We start from the raw sequence: 22711 nt of genomic DNA on the forward strand, positions 1-22711 counted from the left end.
AAGCCTGGTTTTAGTGCTGATACACATAGAAACACCTGGTTAAACACCTGGTTTGAGTAGAAGGCTGATGTGAATACAGTGAAGCCTGTCTAAGGTGACCACTCAAAGGACGAGAAAAAGTGGTCACCTTGGCCAGGTGATCTTCTTATCCAGGTTCAGTGGGTCACGTGAACATATCCACTATACACGTACATGTGATATTATCATTTTGTTGATCAGTGCATCACACTGCACACACCTAGCATACAGTCATGTAGGTACCTATGCTACTATCACGACTCACGTGCCTGGGGGCATCAGGCCTGTCAAGTGTCGTGCATGCACCATGTACATCTACACTCTCTGCTGCGCTGGTCTGTAGATCTAGCATGTGTGGTGCACAGACTCAGTGCAGTGCTGGTCTGTAGATCTAGCATGTGTGGTGCACAGACTCAGTGCAGTGCTGGTCTGTAGATCTAGCATGTGTGGTGCACAGACTCAGTGCAGTGCGTGCATGTACATGTACTAGTAGGGTGCAACGCGGTCGCGGACGGGAGGGTGGTCGCTGGTCGCGTTGAGCGAGTGGTCGCTGGTCGCGTTGAGCGAGTGGTCGCCTTATCTGAGCTGTTTTGAATGTGAATGCGTCCGTGACAAGGAAAAGTGGTCGCCATGGTCGAGTGGTTGCCATATCCGAATGGTCGCCATATCCGAATGGTCGCCATATCCGAATGGTCGCCATTACAGATTTTACTGTACAGGCCTAGCCCTGACATCAGCTTCTACAGGAATAAGCCCGGCTTTAATGCGCGACATTTACGGTATCAGAACAAGTAAATACATACTTACCAACCCTACCGGATTTTAAATACATACTTGCCAACCCTACCGGATTTTCCGGGATAATCCCGGTAAAATTGCTTTCCTCCCGGCATACCGGAAAAGTTCTAAAATCTACCGGAATTTCGAAAAATGTGCTTGAGCACCTTGTTTTCAAGCTTTCATTGTTTTGACCAGTTTGGGCCGATATGTTTAGCGCTTGCACGCTGTGGAGCGGGCATCCAAGCAATCAGATGGCTTTCACGCGTCTCCCTGTGTAAAAACTATCTCAGTTCCGCTTTGCAATGGACTGTGCGGTTTGCACCCCAGTTCAGGTACCCTTTTCACTTGTCAAATTTCGCAGCACTGCACTGTGTACGATAACATCATGAAAAATCGCCAAATAAGGGAGCTCACCAAATACGGGAGCTAGCTGGCCAGAGCCAGGGCTCAAATACGAGAGCTAGCTGGCCAGAGCCAAGGCTCATCTTTTTATGAATGGACTGTGATTGCATAGGCAGAGGTCCAAGGAAGGAGATTGATTTGATTGATTTGACAGTTGGAAGTTGGTGTTGTCGTTTCGTGGTGGCCGTTGACCGTTGCATCGTAGTACCGGTGAATATAGTATGCAATGTGACTATGTCCGACTCGGAGATTAGCGATGCTTCAAGCGATGGTCCGAGCACACCACGCAAAAAGCGAATCGCTTGCCACACCTCCAGCAAGGGGCAATCGGAATGGACTAAGTATGGCATGAAGCCGAGCAAGAAGGGTTCGCAATTTGCGTTTTGTACTCTTTGCTCTTGTGACTTTTCCGTTGCTGGTGGTGGAGTGCACGAGGTCAAGAGGCACTGCGACTCCAGAAAGCACAAGGTGAATTTAAAGGCTATGTCACACCAGCCAACGCTAACTGCTGCCCTGTTCAATTCCCAGCCGTCGGTGCGTGACCAGGTGACCACCGCCGAACTCTACTTCACGTCGTTCCTTGTGGAGCATAACATTCCTCACGCCGCGTCAGACCACTTCACGGAGTTATGCAAGAGGATGTTTCCTGACAGCAACATCGCCAAAGAATATGCAAGCGGGCGAACTAAGACCACAGCCATTGTGACTCGTGCTCTAGCCCCAGCAGCTGACAAATCAGTTACGGACGCCTGCAAGTCTGCTGCATTCTCCATACTGTGCGACGGAGGCAACGACAGAATGCATAAGAAATATTTTGGAAAATGGTTAGGTACTGGGACGAGTCGCTCGGTGCGGCTGTTTGCCGTTTCCTTGCGATGCCCGTGTGTAACATCGCCACTGCAGAAGAAACCCTGTTTAACGCACTGCAGCAGGGGTTGGAAAAGCGTTCCATACCGTGGAGCAACGTCGTTGGCTACGCCTCAGACAGTGCGAGCGTAATGGTTGGCAAACGGAATTCCGTGGTCAGTTGCATTCTGGAGAAGCAGCCCAAAGTGTACAGCCTTGCCTACGTATGCCATCTTGCCGTTCTTGGTGCTGCTGCAGGCTTGGAAGTGCTACCTATATCAATCGACATGCTGCTTGTTGATATATTCTACCACTTCAAGCATTCCTCGAAGAGGTGGCAAGAGTTCTCTGACATGCTGGCCGACTTTGAGGATATTGCCCCGATGCGTGTCCTCAAGCACTGTACCACGAGGTGGCTCAGCCTGGAACGCGCCACAACACAATTGCTTGCTCTCTGGCCTGCTCTTCACACGTACTTCGACCGGGAAGCAGAAACAGGCAACGAGCGAATGAAGAGAATAGCGGAGCTACTTGGAAGGGCTGAGACTAAGTTGTACGTGAACTTTGTTTCATTTGCGTTAAAACCGCTCAACGCTTTCAACATGGCATTTCAATGCAGACCGATGTCCACACATTACTGAGAAGCTTTCTGGCCAACTTCGTCAAACCAGAGGTCCTATCAGCGGCATCCGATCTGACAAAGGTCCAGTACACCAACCAATCCGTCCAGCATTCTGATGAGGAGCTAGGCATCGGTACACCTGCCCGACTCCTGCTACTCAGCAGTTCAGATGAACTTGAAGGAACACAGGCTGAGAGGAACTTCTTCCGTGCAGTGCTCTCGGAGATGAAGTGATGTCCGAGTTTCTCGACTTCCGTGCCACCCCTGATGAGCTGCTTCCTGCTTTCGATGCATCTGAAAGTGGCTTCCTGGACACGTTCTGGCATGCACTGAGCAAGATACCAAAGCCTGGCGACAGCAGCAAACTGCGATTTGGCCAGCTCGCTCAGCTGGCCAAGGTTTTGCTTGTCCTTCCCCATGGCAATGCTGACCCTGAGCGCCTGTTCAGCATGGTTAACAAGGTGGAGACAGACCAGCGTGGACGTCTTCTCCCATCAACCGTTTAAGACCTGGTGAAGGTCAAAATCAATTGCCAGGCAACCACAGCGTGTCACGAAAGTGGCAAGCTGTTCACACAAGATCTTGTCCACCTGGCTAAGTCTGCCACTCGGGAAAGTTTGCAATCTGCGTCGTCTGCTTGATTTCGCCCCTGGACTGTTTGCTATTATGTACTACACGGTCAGCGGATTTAGCACTTCCTATGCTGTACAAACACTCAGTCAGCGGATTTAGCACTTCCTTTGCTGTACAAACACTCAGTCAGCGGATTTAGCACTTCCTTTGCTGTACAAACACTCAGTCAGCGGATTTAGCACTTCCTTTGCTGTACAAACACTCAGTCAGCGGATTTAGCACTTCCTTTGCTGTACAAACACTCAGTCAGCGGATTTAGCACTTCCTTTGCTGTACAAACACTCAGTCAGCGGATTTAGCACTTCCTTTGCTGTACAAACACTCAGTCAGCGGATTTAGCACTTCCTTTGCTGTACAAACACCAGCTTGAAATTATTTAGTTTATGTTCTGCTGTGGTATTTCCGGTGTGTTGCTACACGTTCGACTATTTCTTCTCCTTTTTTTCTTTTACCTGCTGTATTGTTGTATCTACGTGGTTATAACATAGTATGTGCCTGTGGGACATTGTGCTTGAACACAGTTAGTTCTGGTAGAAGAATTATTCTACATATTACTAGTACTCTTACCTTCTGATCGGTGTTCATGTAAACAAAAAAGCGGCAGCATTTTTAGCTCCGCCTATTTCGACAAAACTAGTTTGCGGTCATGATTACTTCACTATGATGTCATATACATGTACATTATTGCACAATAATGATGTTTCCTAGGAACTCTTCAACTCTACCATGCAGCGTGGTCCAATATTTCACCTATTGGGCATCATATACACTGCAATAGCAAATCAAGGAAAATCATATCAATAGGGAGGTTCCGGAGAACGATTTTTCGTGCCAAAATCCGTAGAGGCGCTACGGATTTTTTATACGTCGTTTTCGACCAGTGAAATGTTCCGGAGTACGAAACTTACATGTTTGCCGTCATTGCCTAGGTTACGATCGCAAACACGTCACATTCCCGCGCCATGCCTTTTTATTTTGAAAATTTGTACCGAAATCAAAACTTCCCGCGGAAAATCTATGTTTCTCGTACCAAATTTGTACGCGAAAATCTTTCTGCACCCGATGACGCAAAATCTCCATACGAAACATGGTTCGTATGAAAGCCAGTCCACACGGATTCTCTGTGCCGAAAAATCGTATAGAGCACGCCTGGAAAAAATCCGTAGCGCCCATACGGATTTTGGCACGGAAAATCGTACCCCGGAACCTTTATAATGTCAAGGAAACTGTTTGCCTGGGGTTGGCAAGTATGTAAATATAAATATTAAAAAAGGAGACGTAGCTGAAAGGACACTGGGCATCGCGCACACAACGGCTAGTGTCAGAAAACGTGGAAGGCCGCGGAAAAGCAAAGAGACGGATAGTGGTGATGCCGCGAAGAGGCGAGATGACGGGACATTGGAGGAGACTACACCCAACGGAGCTAAGAATCGCACTTTGTCCATCAAGCAACATCTGTCAGCCCGTACCAATTGTCGTGAGTTGTACAGTGATAATGTGTTCTCAATATTGTCACGTGGTAGATGTGCGTTGCATCTGGCTGTGTTAGAAGCTTTGTATATCCGTAAGTTAGATCCTGAACTTTGCGTACAGAAAGAAAATGTGTTGTCGCTACAATTGTTTGGTGTTACTCCTCGTCGAGGTGTTAACAATGTAACTTAATTTGCTCACTATGTTCTTGTCGCTATTATTATTTCCTTCGAGTTTTGTGTCGTGCTGAACTTGATACTTTTTCCACCTTGTCACGAGTGTTGTTATCTCATATCTTTACGCTATATAAGTTTTAGTCTTTCCAACTTGAGCCATTCCCTGTATAATCCTTGATGAGAAGGGACCGAAAACGTTCGGATACTTTGACAAGTGCCTTATTTTGACTGGATGTGTGTTTGCGTGGATACTTACGACCCAACACGTACCTTCGTTATTAAAAAATGCTTCGTTGTTTTAATACTAGACTTCACTGTGATCAGTTCAGCTAGCCACTATGAGCTCCGCTGACTTGTCTTCACTGTGATCAGTTCAGCTAGCCACTATGAGCTCCGCTGACTTGTCTTCACTGTGATCAGTTCAGCTAGCCACTATGAGCTCCGCTGACTTGTCTTCACTGTGATCAGTTCAGCTAGCCACTATGAGCTCCGCTGACTTGTCTTCACTGTGATCAGTTCAGCTAGCCACTATGAGCTCCGCTGACTTGTCTTCACTGTGATCAGTTCAGCTAGCCACTATGAGCTCCGCTGACTTGTCTTCACTGTGATCAGTTCAGCTAGCCACTATGAGCTCCGCTGACTTGTCTTCACTGTGATCAGTTCAGCTAGCCACTATGAGCTCCGCTGACTTGTCTTCACTGTGATCAGTTCAGCTAGCCACTATGAGCTCCGCTGACTTGTCTTCACTGTGATCAGTTCAGCTAGCCACTATGAGCTCCGCTGACTTGTCTTCACTGTGATCAGTTCAGCTAGCCACTATGAGCTCCGCTGATGAAATCTAACAAGGTGAAAACAGCTAGCTGTCCGGATATTGAGTAAATACAAAAAAATACAAAATACAAAAAACTTGCTTTGTTATCTCTTGCGTCTGGGTGCGACGCAGACTCGACTGTGCATGCATGTGTTTCTGTAAAACTATGACATCAGAGTACGATAATGCTGGCCATGTTACCGTATTTCCCCAAATGTATTTCAAAGTCACACTTTTTTTCAATGAAGAATTGTCGAGGAAACGATAAACGTAAATGGCGATGAATATTGCAGTTACTACTACGTATGCAAGCTTGGTGTGCTCACCTGGAACTTGCCTGACTTGGTACAGCCAAGGATGTCGGCTTCGATATACGCGCGGACAACGTGGTTGCGTTGATCGCTGGTGCTCGACTGTGTCAGGCGCTGAGAAGGCCACACGGCAGAAAGAGTAATGCACAGGGTACAACGGCTACAGTTCGACAACAATAGCAGATTTCTGGGGAGTAACCAAGCTCTGTTGACACATGCCGTGTGTGTGTGTTAACAACTGTGCGCAAGGCGTAAGTGTAGTGGAGTCGACCGCTAAAAGTCAGATCCTATTCTAAATGGAAACGTGTGACTAAATGAAGTGGGACGCCTTGTAATCCTGACCCATGCAAACAAAAAGAAAAAGTCGCTCCATAGGGCTTGAAAGTGATGACGTCAAAAACGGCCAGGGAGTACTAAGTTGACATCAGATTTCTATTTTGGATCCACTAAGGTGTGACTTTGCTATTGCCTCAGTATGTGGGTGCATAGCAACCCACTCATGTCGTATGCAGGGGTGACTTTTACTTCGCCACCAGTTGTAACCCCGCCCCCAGTAGCCAAATCAGTCAGTTTCACTGGTTACATCGCCTTGCTGTGAGTAAGACGGCTTGAAATGTGCTTGGATCCATACAAAAACTGGATCCAAGTGGATCCAATTTTTGAATTTTTGAAATTGTTGCTATGCTGTGACGTAGCACTTTCAAGCCCTATTCACATCATTTATGTAACTTGCACTCATCCATAATACCAATGCACGCTTCACTTGCATTGTAATACCTCGTTCCTATCTTTAGGCACCGGTCACATGTTTCGCACATCTCTATTCCAGGTTTGTGAATACTATCTTCAATATGTTGTCACCTATGTACATGTAATTTCTATGGTGCATGCTCGTTACTTTCACTCCAAGTGTAAATATACCATTCTAAATGAATTTAAGATGGACAGTCGCACGAGCTGGTACTAGTAGTGGTGGTGCAGCTTGGAGATTGACCGCACTCAGAGTGAAAACAAGTAGTTCCTGCAACAAAAAAACTAACACCGTGTACAACCTAATGCATGCAAGCAGAGCAACAGGAACAACAGGAACAACAGGAACAACAGGAACAACAGGAACAACAGGAACAACAGGAACAACAGGAACAACAGGAACAACAGGAACAACAGGAAAGCGAGCCTACCAGACGGAGTGCTTGGAAGAGCAGGGCGGCATCCTTGTGGGAGAGTTTCGGCAGCTGTTCTTTGATCTTGTCATAGTCCAGTGATGGTCGTATTTGGGAATGATGTGGCTCAGTCTGCAATCTAACACATGGCAAGCAGGGTACGTAGATCTTCTTTGGGATTCGGAAATGAACAGCAAGCGAACCAGTTCAAACCTTGCTCATAGACCTACTTTATACTGTAGTTTCTTCACTGGGATAGTAAGAAGGAGTTTCAGACACACGGATGATGGCGGTGAGCTCACCAGCCTTGCCCCCAGGGACAAGCTTGCAAGCGAAATAATTTACAAGTAGCTGTCTGGCAATAGTCTTTTCAGCCGCTGCCCTTTTCACCACAGTGTCAATCTATTCACAAAGTTTAAAAAAAAATTCCCTCAGGTGAGTGCATAGGAGTATGTACGTATGCGTGTGTGTGTGTGTGTGTGTGTGTGTGTGTGTGTGTGTGTGTGTGTGTGTGTGTGTGTGTGTGTGTGTGTGTGTGTGTGTGTGTGTGTGTGTGTGTGTGTGTGTGTGTGTGCATGCGCATGTATGCATGTGTGCATGTGCTGATCTGCAAACACTTACTTCATGTCAGTTAGTGTGGACTGCAATACATCCACAGCCTAGACAGCATGGAGAAACGGGAAATAGGAGCACAACCAGGGGTATTTGAACAGGCGGCGAGGTGACAACAATTTTAAGATGGCAATGAACAGAATTAGCTGAAGAAACCGTCGTAACATGTCACTTCAGCTGATTCTGTTCATTGTCATCTTACAATCAGGGGTGAAACGATTAGTTCGAATATTTGAGTAATCGTTCGAAAATGTCAAACGAGCGAGTATTCGAAATTTTGTACTCGACCGTTTTCGTATGGGCATTCTATTTTTCAAAAGCTTTTGTTGTACCGCTCGTCCACTGGTATGCATGCATTATGAATGCCTTGAGTCAGTATTTAATGTTTATGACTTGGATTATGCGATCATCACGGCAAGTAACGTTAGTTTAATAGTTATGAGATATGAAAGTACTGATGAAAATCGTTACCTTGGTTACTTTACACTCTGTACGAGAATGTTCCTAAACATGTCAGCCTTGTCAGGTGATGCGGCCGCGAATCCGGCTAACTTTACTTTTTTTCTTTTTTTTACAAGACGGCGACTTTTGTTCAGTGCTCGCAGATAATTTTGTCCGAATTGGTCGAGAACTCCAGCAGTTTTGAATTTAAACTCGGATACTGAGCCAGTAATAAAATGTAAAAAAAAAAGAGAAGAAACACATGAGAACGAGTTATGCAGCAACTATCCACGACTGTAACAAGATGATAAACGGTCAGAAAGTGCGATATCGCACTTTCTGACCGTTTATCATCTTGTTACAGTCGTGGATAGTTGCTGCATAACTCGTTCTTATGTGTTTCTTTTCTTTTTTTTAAGTTTTTGAATTTTGACAAAATACTTGAAATAATCGAATACTAGATCGAATATTATGAATGAGTGATCGACTGGTTAAAATAGATACCGTAAAGTCTTGTATAAAAGCCGCACTTGAATAGAAGCCGCCATCGAATAGAAGCCGCAATTTTGAGCCCATCAAATCACACATAAGCCTGGTTTTAGTGTTGACATACATAGAAATACCTGTCTTGTATAGAAGCCTGCAAAATGTCACCAAGAAAGTCATAGAAGCCGCGGCTTTTATACAAGACGTTACGGTACTCGTTTCACCCCTAAGCACAATGCAAGCAACCGGCTCAAACACAGATTGGCTACTAAAGCCTGCACACTCTAACAATACCAGGTCAGAGTCAATCCATAAGCTGTTGCAGCTGCTACTTGTGTAGTTCCGTTTGACCGCGAACGTGAAACCAGATGTCTTCTGCATCTCCTGCGAATGCACGTCGAACTGAGGCACGCATGCTATTGTGGACATTGTACTCAGCGCTACATTGCTGTCAATAGTGCTGTATGCAGTGCAGATCATTACTATGGTTACCAGATCACAGTGTGCCTGCATATGATACTGTATAGTGCATCCAAAAACATTGCCGGTGAAGTGCCACAAGAGTTCAATACAAACATCCTACAAGTAAGGTGGAATACAATTTTATCGCAACTCAGAGTTACACGCTTGCGCGATCACCGGGCAAACAGGACTAAACCCACTTTGTACGAACATCTTATGCACTCTCAAACTGTCCTTAGCTTGTATTCCTGTGTGTGATTGAACTATCCCTAAGTGGCAGAAGCAAGCATGCGGCATGCTCCTTCTACAGAAGTAGACCCATTCCGGTTACATGCTGTACTTAGGTTTTTTTTAACATGATAGTTGCATTCCATTAACGAAAAGTAGAGAAACCAGAATGGGCTACTATTCCAGCTTTTGACCAGAAAAGCAGTCGCTTTTAGAATTTTCCTGTTCTTGGGTGCCCATTTGGCACGATCTGCAGTATAAAAGTAGTGCTGTACGCATGTGTGCCTGCAAAACTCTGGGTGCATGGGTACTGTGTGTATGACGAGACCCCGCATACGTAAGAACAAAGAGTTGTTGTCGAGCGCAGCACGCCCAAGGCGCTCCCCAAAACGGGCAAAACGAAAATCGGTTCCCGAAACCGGAATATTCTAGAATGCGACTTCTGGTAAAGTGGAAGATTTCCGGAAATATTGCTCATATAAAAGAGCCCGAAGTTTGTCCTCTTCCTTCTGTAAGTGTGATAGCAACTTTGTCTCAAAGGAAAATTCTGAGAAGATAATGACTAGAAACTATCCCATGAACATACAGCAATAGGCCGAGATGAGTCCATGGTTGCATTAGCCTTGAAGAGGCGCGAGCACAGCAGCTGGATTTGATCAGCAGTGACCTGAAAACAAAAATAAACAAAACACAAGCAGGACAACAGCAAGTGAGAAGAGAAAATTCAGATGACCCAGTTGACCGTCACCACGTTAACAGATGACCCAGTTGACCGTCACCACGTTAAAAACTTCATGGTCTGTCGGGTTTCGGACACGAAGTCGAATGGTGAAGGTCCCACTTTTATCCGACCAAGCGTTCCTGAGATATCTTTGGCTGAAATTGTACTTCGGGGGGACGCGCCATGAAGTCATGCGGCCACAACACACTCCAGGAAAATTGGCCGTGCAGTATGAGATGCTGTAGGATAGCAAAGTACACAGTGATTGCTGTAGGATAGCAAAGTACAGTGAAACCTCGTTAGGAAGAACACTGATAAAACAAATGTTTGCCTAAGAAGAACTAGTATTCGTAACTGTATTGGATAAAACCCTGTGTATTCACTGGGTAAAACATATGGATAAGAAGAACTCCCGTTATTGCGAACAAATATGATCGGTCCCTCGGTGTTCGTCCTAAAGAGGTTTGACTGTACACAGTGATTGCAGCATGTGTAGGTAACTAAGGTTGCATACCTGCCAAGTACTGAAAGTGCTTTTTCCGGATCGCCATGGCAAAATCGCGGGATTTGCCTTGGTTTTCGGGATATGTCATATTTTTACCAAAAAAATCCTTTTTCAACTTTTGATGGCCCCAATATTTCGATAATAGATGATTGATGGTGATCATCGGATCACACTTACACATGTTCAAGACTCAAAAACGGAGGTTTTTCAGAGACTGCTCATGGAAGGAGCACTAGTAGAGCCACTGGTACTGCAGGCTATGGCGGTCCGGGATCAACAAGGACAATTTACTGGCCTGTGACAAGTCATTTGAAGTGCTCCAAGTACAATATCAAGCTTGTTTCTTGTACAGTGAATTTCGGGATAATCGACAGGAATTTCGGGATCGCGGGAGTTTATTCAAAATTGCGAGATAATCCCGAAAAAATTTGGATACCGTATTTTACCGGTTGTAAGTCGACCCCGGTTATAGGTCGACCCCCGTATCCGGAGGTCTCAATTCTGCGTTGTAATGTTTTCACCCAACGAAGCACTACCAACCACGCCCTGCTACTAACACATCAACAAATCATGTAAACATTCCTTATTGGAGGGTATAAAGTCCCAATCCTTGAAAAAGGCCAATAAACTGGAAAACATGTGTACACATGGTGCACTCATGCATGCAGGGCAGGTCATTTTTTGTAAGACTCTGATAGTTCCCGGTTATAAGTCGAATCCCGGTTGTAAGTCGACCCCCACCCTTTCTCCTTCTATTTTTAGTCATAGAAGGTCGACTTACAACCGGAAAAATACGGTACTTGGCAGGTATGAGGTTGAAATGCAGTACTACACTGTACATGTAACCGCTATTGAACAAATCAACAAAGTTCCCAGTTTCATCATGTTCAGTCAGGTCTTTTCCAAAAGGTATACTGGCTATTCCCATCACTGAATGGGATAATTATATCAGAAGTGAAGTTGCTTTCGGAAAAGACTTGCCCAAGCATGATAAAACTGGAAACTTCATATTTTGTGCAATTAGATTTTTGAGGCTGGGGGTAGTTTAGGCTAGCCTTTATACCCGGTATAAGCGCTATTCTGTATGAATTCTGCGGATGTGCAGATACAGTCTTCAGGAATATTCTGCGAAATAGAAATAGGCGTTATCAGGGCGTGCCTACTGACGTCTAAAGGTCGCAAACGTCGCTATAATGTCTGGAATTCCAATGCGTAACCCTCGTTATCACCAAAAACTGACATGGGGACCACAACATTTTTGTTCCAGATGCAGAATCAGGATACAACAGTGCTGGCAACTGAAATCCGACCCCTGATTTTGCCAGCACCTTAGGTCCTTGCTAGTCTGCCCAAGTGTTAGATCTGACCATCGTCATTCCTGTACATCGTTGTGCCAGCTGGCCTGCACCCCGTGTGGCACATTTTGTTCCGTTGGCTTGGGCGCGCTCAGATTTGCCATAGCTGCCCAGGCCCTTTATCTAGCACTCCTTCTCTCTTGCGCTCTCGCCCTCGCTCTCTCTCGTCGTCACAATGCAGTCTTTCGTTTCTCCGTCTCCACCAATAAATAAATATTGCGACAGAGCTTTCGGCCATATTTCCAATGTATTGCATTCCCAAATCGTCACAACCACGCGCTCTCAGCCGAACCATAAAGACACCAGCAAGGACACTTCCGTTGAGAGATAATATTTTTCCACGCCCCTAGCCAGCTGTTTCTCTCAACGGAAGTGTCCTTGCTGGTGTCTTCATGGTTCTCGGCTGAGAGCGCGTGGTTGTGACGAGTTGGGAATGCAATAAATTCCTCCCAATAAATGGCGTCCCTATCGTCTACCTGTTCCTTGTTTTGTTATGTGTGGGACTATGACAGTCGTTGAGTTTCAACAAAAGGAATAAACGAATGATGGCACATGTATGGCAAATAACCTTGATGGCCGACTAAGCACATAGAATACAGTTGACCGGAACTTGGAGCATTAAAACTTGTTTCGTCTCCTTATTCATAAAACCGATCTACGTTTGCCTCCAGGCTGTGCCGAAACAAGGGCTATTATGTGCAGTATACTCAACCAGCCCCCTCCCCTCCCCTACACACACAATGCATGACACCAGACTCGACCGCAGAAAAAAAAGAAGATTGCATGTCACAAACGAATAAACATATCCTAATCTACACTCTCATCAGGTACATACCGGGTTTCCTGACACAGTCTGCTGGAGAGCCTCCACAAGGTCCATTGCTATACTAAGCAATGACTGATAATCTGTCTGTGTATATATACACAAGTACATATGAGTACATACACACGTACAGCCGTACACACATACACATGAACACACACACACACACACACATACACACATACACACATACACACACACGCACACACACACACACACACACACACACACACACACACACATGCACACACATGCACACACACATGCACACACACACACACACACACAAACACACACACACAAACACACGCACGCGCGCGCGCACACACACACACACAAACACACACACACACACACACAAACACACACACACACACACAAACACACACACACACACACACACACAAATGTATATGAAAAACTCAAAAGGCAAATCAACACCACGAGCAATCATCCCTGCAAGGATTGTCATAGTACAAAAAGTTTTCATTTAGATATTCAATAGTAACATAAAACCCATCAAAATCATATTCCACCATCGACAGTCTCAGATAAAAACAAGGTTTATCTAGCTGCAGTAAAACTAAGACAACAAGAACAACAACACCGTCTCCATTCCCCTCTGTACAAGACCCTGCATTACTTTAATTGCTTGCCTACGCAACTTCGCGAAATCCCTTCTTGTACTCTCTTTCTCTATCTCATATTGGCCACTGGCTATCGTGAGAATAAGGATTTCAAAAAAAAACATACTGAATTGCCAGTAAAAAAACGACCTGTGTATCTGTGAAGCACAGAAATCTGCCAAATGTTATTGGTGCGTTCATGGTTTTGATGCACAACTCTCCAAAACTCTGACAACATGTAGCATATAGCAGTTTTAACATCTCTACCTGTGCATCAGTGCACCTGCGAATGTACAGCAGCGCACGCTCCTCACATTCCTGCATCTGCATTCTCAGCTTCTCCAGTTCTGCGCCGTTTGCAACTGGTACGTCTGGAACGAACAAAACACAAGTGAGGTGCCGGGTCTGAAACAAAACACGCCAAACCTGCGCCTCACCAATTCAAACGAGCAGCAGCAAATGACACTGTGCAGGCGTCAAAACTGGAACAAACTAAAGCCGCAATGCAACACAACACTAAGCTTACCTGCTGTTGCTGCTGCTGCACCGCCACTCTGTGTGTTGTGAGACTGGTCAAGGACTGATGCACTTTGTATGCTTTGACAGACTACAACAAAACTAGCGGTATACTGATACGACTATAAAATTCAATTATAATAAATGGTACATCCAGTGTGTGAAAAATTCACACTGAAAATCCAATCCCAGCAAATGGTACACCGAGAGGCTGAGCAATGCTGTACAGACTAGGGACGTAGGCCAGGGTACAGTTGAAGCAATTCCCGGCTATCTAGGCGCAGGTGCTCTACTGGCCCAGTATCAGTCCACAGAAGGAAAGCATACATGCACATGTGCACACATATCAGACATGTAAACAGCATTGCAATAGATGCACATATCAGACATGTAAACAGCATTGCAATAGATGCACATATCAGACATGTAAACAGCATTGCAATAGATGCACATATCAGACATGTAAACAGCATTGCAATAGATGCACATATCAGACATGTAAACAGCATTGCAATAGATGCACATATCAGACATGTAAACAGCATTGCAATAGATGCACACATATCAGACATGTAAACAGCATTGCAATAGGTGCACATATCAGACATGTAAACAGCATTGCAATAGATGCACATATCAGACATGTAAACAGCATTGCAATAGATGCACATATCAGACATGTAAACAGCATTGCAATAGAAGCACATATCAGACATGTAAACAGCATTGCAATAGATGCACATATCAGACATGTAAACAGCATTGCAATAGATGCACACATATCAGACATGTAAACAGCATTGCAATAGATGCACATATCAGACATGTAAACAGCATTGCAATAGATGCACATATCAGACATGTAAACAGCATTGCAATAGATGCACATATCAGACATGTAAACAGCATTGCAATAGGTGCACATATCAGACATGTAAACAGCATTGCAATAGGTGCAGTGCAGGATACGAGAAGCTTCAGGAGCACAGGCACCTGCACCGGACGTAGCGCAGACTTGAGAAAGGCACCGACACGTGCCTGAAGATCAGTCACCCAGCGATCCTGTGTGTTTATAGAGAGGAAGGATAGTCCAATGCGGACACACGCACACGCGGAGAGGAAACAATAGAATTCACAATCATATCTCACCGTCGGAGCTACGTCTCTTCACGACATTCAACGAAGGCAACCGAAGCAAGAAGTGACAGGATGGACAATACTTCCTTGTCAGTGTCATTATGGCAGTGCATTCGGGTACAAGGAGTCAAAGATCAGCTTCAAGGACCTGGTCATTCGGGTACAAGGAGTCAAAGACCAGCTTCAAGGACCTGGCATAAGAAAAGATTGAACACTGCACCATGAAGATATGTCAGTACACTCGAACAACTGTAGTGGAATCACGGCCATTCCGTGTCCCGAGACGCAGGAACACCAAGGACAAGTACACGTTTGTTTACAATTGTCATTATAGCTACGACATGACTGGGAAAACATGGACAACAACTGCAAGGGACGAACAAGAAGACTGAGAAGACAGACTGAAGACTCATAAATCATGCATGCTCATATCACATATGCATGCTAGACAAGAGACAGTTTGGGGGATGTCATCATGCAGGAAAACAATACGTTATGTAACATCGTTCTACAACACAACGCACCGTGAACAAGTCTTCATAGGGCTTGTGCCTCCTGGGGTCTGGCACATATGGAAGGGCAAAGAATGGCTGAAAGTCGTCAAATTCTGCCATGCTCCTGCCGCGATTTGCAAGGTAGTTAGAGAATAGTTCCATTGCGGCCCGGCATAGTGAGCCCTGCGCAGCATCAAGAGAACATCAAAAACAAGTGCCGGTGTGTCTTGAGTATTTAAGACTGTCTCGTATAGAAGCCTGTTTTGAATACAAGTCTGATTATCAAGATGCACTGGCAGCATGTACGTCTGGTTTGGTGTTGACATACATAGAAATACCTGGTTCGAATAGAAGCCTGACTTGAATAGAAGCCTAGCATTGACATCAGCTTCTACAGGATAAATGCGGCGATGATACGCAACATTACGATATTCCTGGTCCACGTGAACGTGATGACTGGCTAGGAACTAGGTGTAATCCTTCGCCTTAACAAATGCAAAGAGGAAAGGACCTATAAGTTACTGGTTATGCCTAAACAGTCCACCAAGGTAACGAGATAATATACAGCCAGACAGTGCGACAGCGAGCACTTGGAAGGTTGTTGGTTTGCGCTTCGTAGATGTGTTGGATCTAGGTGTCAGGTCGTTGAATGTCTCAATATCCTTGTCAGCTTTGTGCCTCGTTGTCGCATTATCTGACTGTATATTATCTCGTTACTTGGTCGACTGTTAGTCATAACTAGTAACTTATAGGTCCTTTTCTCTTTACATATTACTATTGGCTCAACATCCGAGTTTTTTCTTAAAGGGGAAATCAAATTTTCACCAGTTGTAGTCTTCGGGGTGCCGAGTCGAATGGTCTTGGTCCGAGGAAGCTGAAATGCTCCATTCCTCCTTTATTCCCAATCGAACTCGCGCACTTCCACCGAAACTGGGTGACTGCGCCCTACTAGATGGGGATTTGAATGCAAAATGTCACTAAAAACGCCATTTCGTTCTTATAAAAGCACGGATGACCGCGATTGGCCCATATGTTGTAGTCTTTTGGACGCTGAGTCGACTGGTTTTGGTCCAAGAATGCTGCGATGCAGGGTTCCTCCTTTATTCCCAATCGAACATGGTTGAACAAGCGGTCACGTGCTCCTGTGTACACCAGTCACCGTGCCTAGCCTAGCGCCTGCAGGGTACAACTTACAGCCTGTTTGACCTTTTTTGGACGCACTCCTGTCATTCGAGTTGAACTCGAGTTGAACATTGGTGTGAAAGTTGTCTCCCATCCGCCCCTCCCTGACTTCTTGTCAGGGAAGTGATTGATTGTATCATCGTATGACTCTGTGATGCCGTACTGTACTGCAGATGCGTGCTCGACCCCGTTGGAAATGTACGCAACAGTGCCCGCCCTCTTGACCAGGGATCGCACAAACCCTGAGTTTTGACTGGTCTGTACGACTCCTGGCTCTTGACCTTTGCAATTTGGTCGGTGTACGAGATGCACGAACAGTTTTCGTAGGGTGAGAACTTTTTCATGTAGTACTGAATGCGGCCAGTAGGACTCGCCCATCCGCCCCTCCCCACCTGAACTTACTCGAAGCGTCGAGGAGGTAGGGGCGCGCGCGCTGGCGGGATTTTACGGTATATGTAAGTGTATGATCAATGTTCAACTGTACGTGAATTCAACTCAACTCTGTATGGATTCGGGAGTGTTTCAGATCCAGGATGTACCCTCAATACTTTTTTAGCTAGTGAATGTCGTTTGCAACAAGACAGACAACGTGTTTTACCCCGTGGTACACAAAGACACCGTACAGGTACCTACAGTCCGTTCATCGGAAACTGGCCCGCTCTGCTGCTGAGAACGTACTCAAGGCCACTTTTGAGAAATTACCGTACGAAAAGTCGGAGCGCGATTTTCGAAAACGTGAAGAGATTAGGTGTGAATGAAAAATTGAAATTATCATAAGAGCCTAGAGTGCGGATTTCGGAAAAAACGGGGAAGGGCAGCCCTTTGCAAACCAGTATCGTATTTTCCGGAGTATAAGCCGCACTTTAAATACCAGTAATTAACCCAAAAAGGTGGTGCGGCTTATACTCCGATGGTCAAATTAACGGTGGTAAAGGGGGTAGATGTCTGTATTTCGTCTGGGTGCGGCTTATACTCCAGAAAATACAGTATACAATACAACAGACATCGTGACAGCCGTACCTGTGGATCGTTGCCATGACGATGATGATAAACTGCAAAGTGCAACTGGCAACTGCATTCAAGATGTCGGCATGTCCTATCCTTCTCTAAAATAGCAGATGGGATCTTCTTCTCCCAGAGGGCGAAAAATGCCTTCCCATTGCCTCCATTTAGCAGGGACACAAATTCTTTGTAATCCTGCGCATCAAAGCAATCACAAGAAGAGGATATCACTAAGGCTGCCATGCTGGTGCTTCAAACAAATGTGCACATATTTTGGTGTGAAACAAAAACTGTACATTCCTTGGACGAAGATGAAGAAGGTATGTATGCATGCAGTGAGCATGTGATGTAATGTGATGTGTGCGTGCACACATGCGTGTGCATGTGCGTGCACATGCATGTGACTCAGGCAGGACACTTCCTTATCCCTACAATGGAACAGAGTGCCCTACTTCAGAGAAAAAAGTACTGGAAGAATCTTTCAAAGGAGCGAGTGGTGTTTGACTGAAGCAAATCAGACATAGCCAATCTGGCGCACTTTAGTCAAAGGAGATGTGCAGACATCTGCCCCATAGGAGTTGTATAACACCCAGCAAGTAAGAGTCACCTGGTTAGATGGCCTTCCTTCACGGCCATACTCAGCATCCAGGGCAGCCAAGATGCTCTCCTTGCCCTGGTGGAGAAAATACTGCATACATACACACACACACACACACACACACACACACACACACACACACACACGCCAATGCACACACACACACACACACACACACACACACACACACACAAATACACACACACACACACACATGCCAATGCACGCACACACACACACACACACACACACACACACACACACACGCGCGCGCGCACGCAAGCACACACACACACACACACACACACACACATGCACATACACACACACACGCACACACACACACACGCACATGCACACACACACACACACGCCCATCACCAAACCAATGATAGTGAACAAGCCATGTTATGCATAGCCACTTGTCCTGGGATCACACAATTCAACAGCTTGCAAGCCTCGGCTAAGGAATTGAAAACATCCATCTACGCAAGAAAGATAACATTTCGCAGCTAGAAAAAGATACATGTGGACAATAGAGCACACGATGCACATACACCCTTACGCAAACACCCATGCACATACACGAGCCAAATTCAGCACTGCATTTCATTGTAGTTGTAGGCTAGGTCATCCACGGTACAAAATATGGAACAGCATGTGAAGTTACAAGCCCATGAACAGGACTGTCCACTCATAGTCATGCACTCAATCTATACTGTGCGTAGAGTGTACCCTGAAGTATAAATCCAGGGTCATAGGTGCCACACAAGGCTCAGCTAATCTTCGAGCGGATGCGAGCTCCACACAAACACATGCCGTAAATGTGACATAAGTACACTAACATATTCTCACACCTAATAATAATAATAATTCGCGGGATTCGCGTTGGCATCGCTTGAATGTTCAGAAACACACAAACTAGCCTTCGCTTCCGCAGGCCACCACTATGCCTTGTACACCTTAGTGGCAAATGCAGACCTCACAAGTGAGTCAGGGGAGAGTAGGCGAGTCTCTCAACCAATCGGGCGTGTAATGGCCCATAACCCTGTAAACTGCATCCTTGTTACCCTCACTCCGAGCTGTGAGTACCCAGTTGACCGTGGGTGTCGGCGCAGTTCACCACGCATACAAAGTCTTTACATGCTCCCTGCTACCAGCGCGGGTCTCGAACTCGGGACCTCATGATTCGCAGGCAGGCCTGCAAACCAATCGGCCATATGCGCACACCTTACAAACTTAATTTGCACTCTGCCATATGATTGCCCTTTCCCTGGTTGTAAAATCAAGGTGGGGCCGCGCTCTCGCAGCACTCTACGGTACATGAAAAATAAGAACAAGCTGGGGGTATAATTAAAAGTTTCAGATCCACCCCATCCCCACCCGGGGTACCCTTCGGCACCCATTAGTACGGTAGCGGATCAGTTGTCTTTACGGCTGCTTCATTTCTTGCACAATATCAGCCAGCTTTATAACTTTACACTGCTCATTATTAATAAATTGAAATGACAGCTGATGACAATGATATCAACTTTATGAATTTGGCAATAGTATCACCCAATCCAGCTATTGATTTTTCAAAAAAAATCATCATTATTTTCATTTATTTGATCTCCCAAATACTGTATCAGCTTTTCGGCATCACGGTTTGCCGTGTTCTGCAAGTCAGATACGGCAACAACAAGAACAGCAAGCAAGGACAACGGAATAACAGACAGCGCTTTCTAGGCCTAACCTCACGAACAACGCCGATAGCTCTCTTGTCCACAGCAGCCATGCTGAAAGCAAAGTTCGAGAAACACACACGGCCACGAGAGAAAAGAGGTCATCGCAGAGAACAGAGGTACCGAGTGATATTCAACTAAGCAGGCACTGGATGAGAGGCTAGCTAGAACAAGATTGCAACTGATTCCTCACACTAGGAAAAACTCTTTCAAAGGAAAATTCAAATGAACATGTTTCATTCATGTTGTACTACCTCTGAATATCCTGAGTTGTGGCTCCCAGGTTGTGTCCTGGGAGCTAATGCTAGCTCAGTCCAGGAAAGCGGCGTCCAAGGGCGTCTCGACGAATCAAGAAGAGAGAGGGAGACTGAGAGAGGGAGACTCCACTGGAATTTATATCCGAAAAAGCATGGAGATCAGTCAAATGCTACTCGTTGCGAAGCCACTATCTGGCGAAAGTAGTCTGAAGAGCCTAACAATGTGACATGAAGGCTGTCCGATATCGAATCCTGCAATGCTGCATGTTTCGATTCAAACCTTCGATGCTTGTTTTGAATGCGCGCCTCGCAGAGCCGCCAAGGCGTCGTAATCAAAGACATGCATGTAGCACGTGCCAACGACAATTTTAATAATGAAAAGACTAATTAAATAATTAAGCATGCTGGCATATGCATGGATGCGGAGGTAGGATCCGGAGGGAGTCGTCAAACGACGACTCCCTGGTAGTGGTAGATATGGTACAAAGTCACAAGGTAAAACAGGATAGTGATAGTACATGTATTTCTACTACTCCCTGGCCTGGCAAGAGCTCACTGGCCCTTCGCCTTTCAGCCCTTTGCATGTAGGCCTTTCCCAAATCGGCCATTAATTTTGGCCTATTCGGCTTTTCGATCGGCTGAAAAAATCGCCAGAATCAGCTGAAAATTTCTGTAAAAGGTGGAAATTCGGCTCTAAAGTCGCAGCCACCTTTCGCAGATAATGGCTACAGAAATTATTGTATTTGCATGCTATTGAGGCACTAAAACATCAATTTTCGGCGAATTCAGTGCGAAAATTGCGTATTCGGCTCAAAGATCGGTGATTTCTTCAAAACCACTATTTTCGGCCAATGTTTCGGCCGGCCGATTTGGGAAATGCCCACGGGCCGTGACGCAGGCGCGCACGAGCGGTCACGCCCAGTTACCCACGACCCTGCAAAACATGTACATGTATATTCGGCGATTTCTTGGTAAAATCTCAGAATTCGGCCAAAAGATCGGCGATTTTCGGAAAAGGCTACTTTTCAGCAAATTTTTCGGCCGGCCGATTTGGGAAAGGCCTATTTGCATGCCGGTATACCGGTAGGCCATTTTAGGTCATACGGCTTGCTTTTGTGTTCAATCTTACAGTGTTCTCCTTATTTTCCGAATTTGCTTTTGCTTTAGTTCTTACTTCATGGTTTCACGCTATAATCCGCTATTGGCGTTAACAACGTTGCGAATAAACCGTCACGAGTACTATGCTCCCGGGAGCTTATAATTATACTCTTGGTTTATATCACTCCTGCTAGCAGTTGAGCACTTTCCCCTGAGCTGCATACAATGGACCGACCAAAACGGATGGACGTCGACTATTCGCTCAAGATATAACAAGCGAATAGCATTTATGTTTTATCGTCTGATGAGTGTTTTTTGAAACACGAAACTCGGAGGTACGAGAAAGATTTTTGGTCTCTGTTGTTCTGCCTTGTGTAGTACGCTCTGCCCTTTTTGAGGTATTGAGCACTATTTGCAGCAAGGACTTCAGACACTTTGTGTACTCTTGGTTTAAATTAAATACATGTATATATTATACCAAGACGGCAAGCGTACATAAAGGGGGTTATGTAGTCTTCATAGCGGGGGTATTAGCTAAGTCTTGGTTATACCGGAAAGAGTAAAGCTCTCCGAGCTAGACTACAATGACATTATGTAGGTTATACCAACGAATACTATTTCAGAATTGGGAAAAATCGAATTTTTGATTTGAGGTTAACTGTGATACTTTTCTGATTGGGGTAGCCACAAAGCATTAGAATTTAAAATTTTGGGTCAATCGGTCCAGTGGCTCCGGAGTTATAGTGGATTGTAAGTGCGACAATTACAAAATTGAATATGAAATAAATTGCATGAAATTGCAAAAACAATTAAAATTTTCACCAAAGTCATTTTTGCGCTATTTTCATCAATTTCGATCGTAGCGCTCTCATTTTTTGACGCGAGCTCTAGCTAGCGGGCCTCCTCTGTGATCCGTTGCCGTGGCAATCATTTCCAAAATGGCTGCCCTTCATGACGTACGCGTGGTAGACAGTCAGCTGACATCAAAATAAATTTTGTCAGCGAAATGTCAGCATGCAAAGCAAAATTAAAGGGGAAGTATACCCTAAAATCAAATTTTCACCAGTTGTAGTCTTCGGGGTGCTGAGTCGAATGGTCTTGGTCCGAGGAAGCTGAGACGCTCCCTTCCTACTTGAATCCCAATCGAACTCGCGCACTTCCACCGAAACTGGGTGACTGCGCCCTACTAGATGGGGATTTGTATGCAAAATG

General features: G+C 45.4%; 1 protein-coding gene across 1 annotated transcript in view; it reads right to left on the minus strand.

Moving 5' to 3' along the window:
* LOC135825178 (lisH domain-containing protein ARMC9-like) overlaps positions 1-20603 on the minus strand; it is a 41389-nt gene extending 20786 nt beyond the window's left edge. The window contains exons 1-13 of the mRNA XM_065337910.1: positions 20399-20603; positions 20156-20198; positions 18430-18510; positions 17841-18017; positions 15669-15821; positions 14977-15069; positions 14018-14045; positions 13759-13862; positions 12878-12952; positions 10048-10128; positions 7854-7891; positions 7251-7371; positions 6085-6183 (exon numbers count right to left, since the gene is read on the minus strand). Of these exons, the coding sequence (XP_065193982.1) occupies positions 6085-6183; positions 7251-7371; positions 7854-7891; positions 10048-10128; positions 12878-12952; positions 13759-13862; positions 14018-14045; positions 14977-15069; positions 15669-15821; positions 17841-18017; positions 18430-18510; positions 20156-20197 (1092 nt within the window). The 5' untranslated portion in view covers position 20198; positions 20399-20603. The remainder of the gene's footprint in view (positions 1-6084; positions 6184-7250; positions 7372-7853; positions 7892-10047; positions 10129-12877; positions 12953-13758; positions 13863-14017; positions 14046-14976; positions 15070-15668; positions 15822-17840; positions 18018-18429; positions 18511-20155; positions 20199-20398) is intronic.
* Between the last annotated feature and the right edge of the window lie 2108 nt (positions 20604-22711).

The sequence above is a fragment of the Sycon ciliatum genome, chromosome 1, assembly GCF_964019385.1.
Source record: "Sycon ciliatum chromosome 1, ocSycCili1.1, whole genome shotgun sequence".
NCBI classification, from domain to species: Eukaryota; Metazoa; Porifera; class Calcarea; order Leucosolenida; family Sycettidae; genus Sycon; species Sycon ciliatum.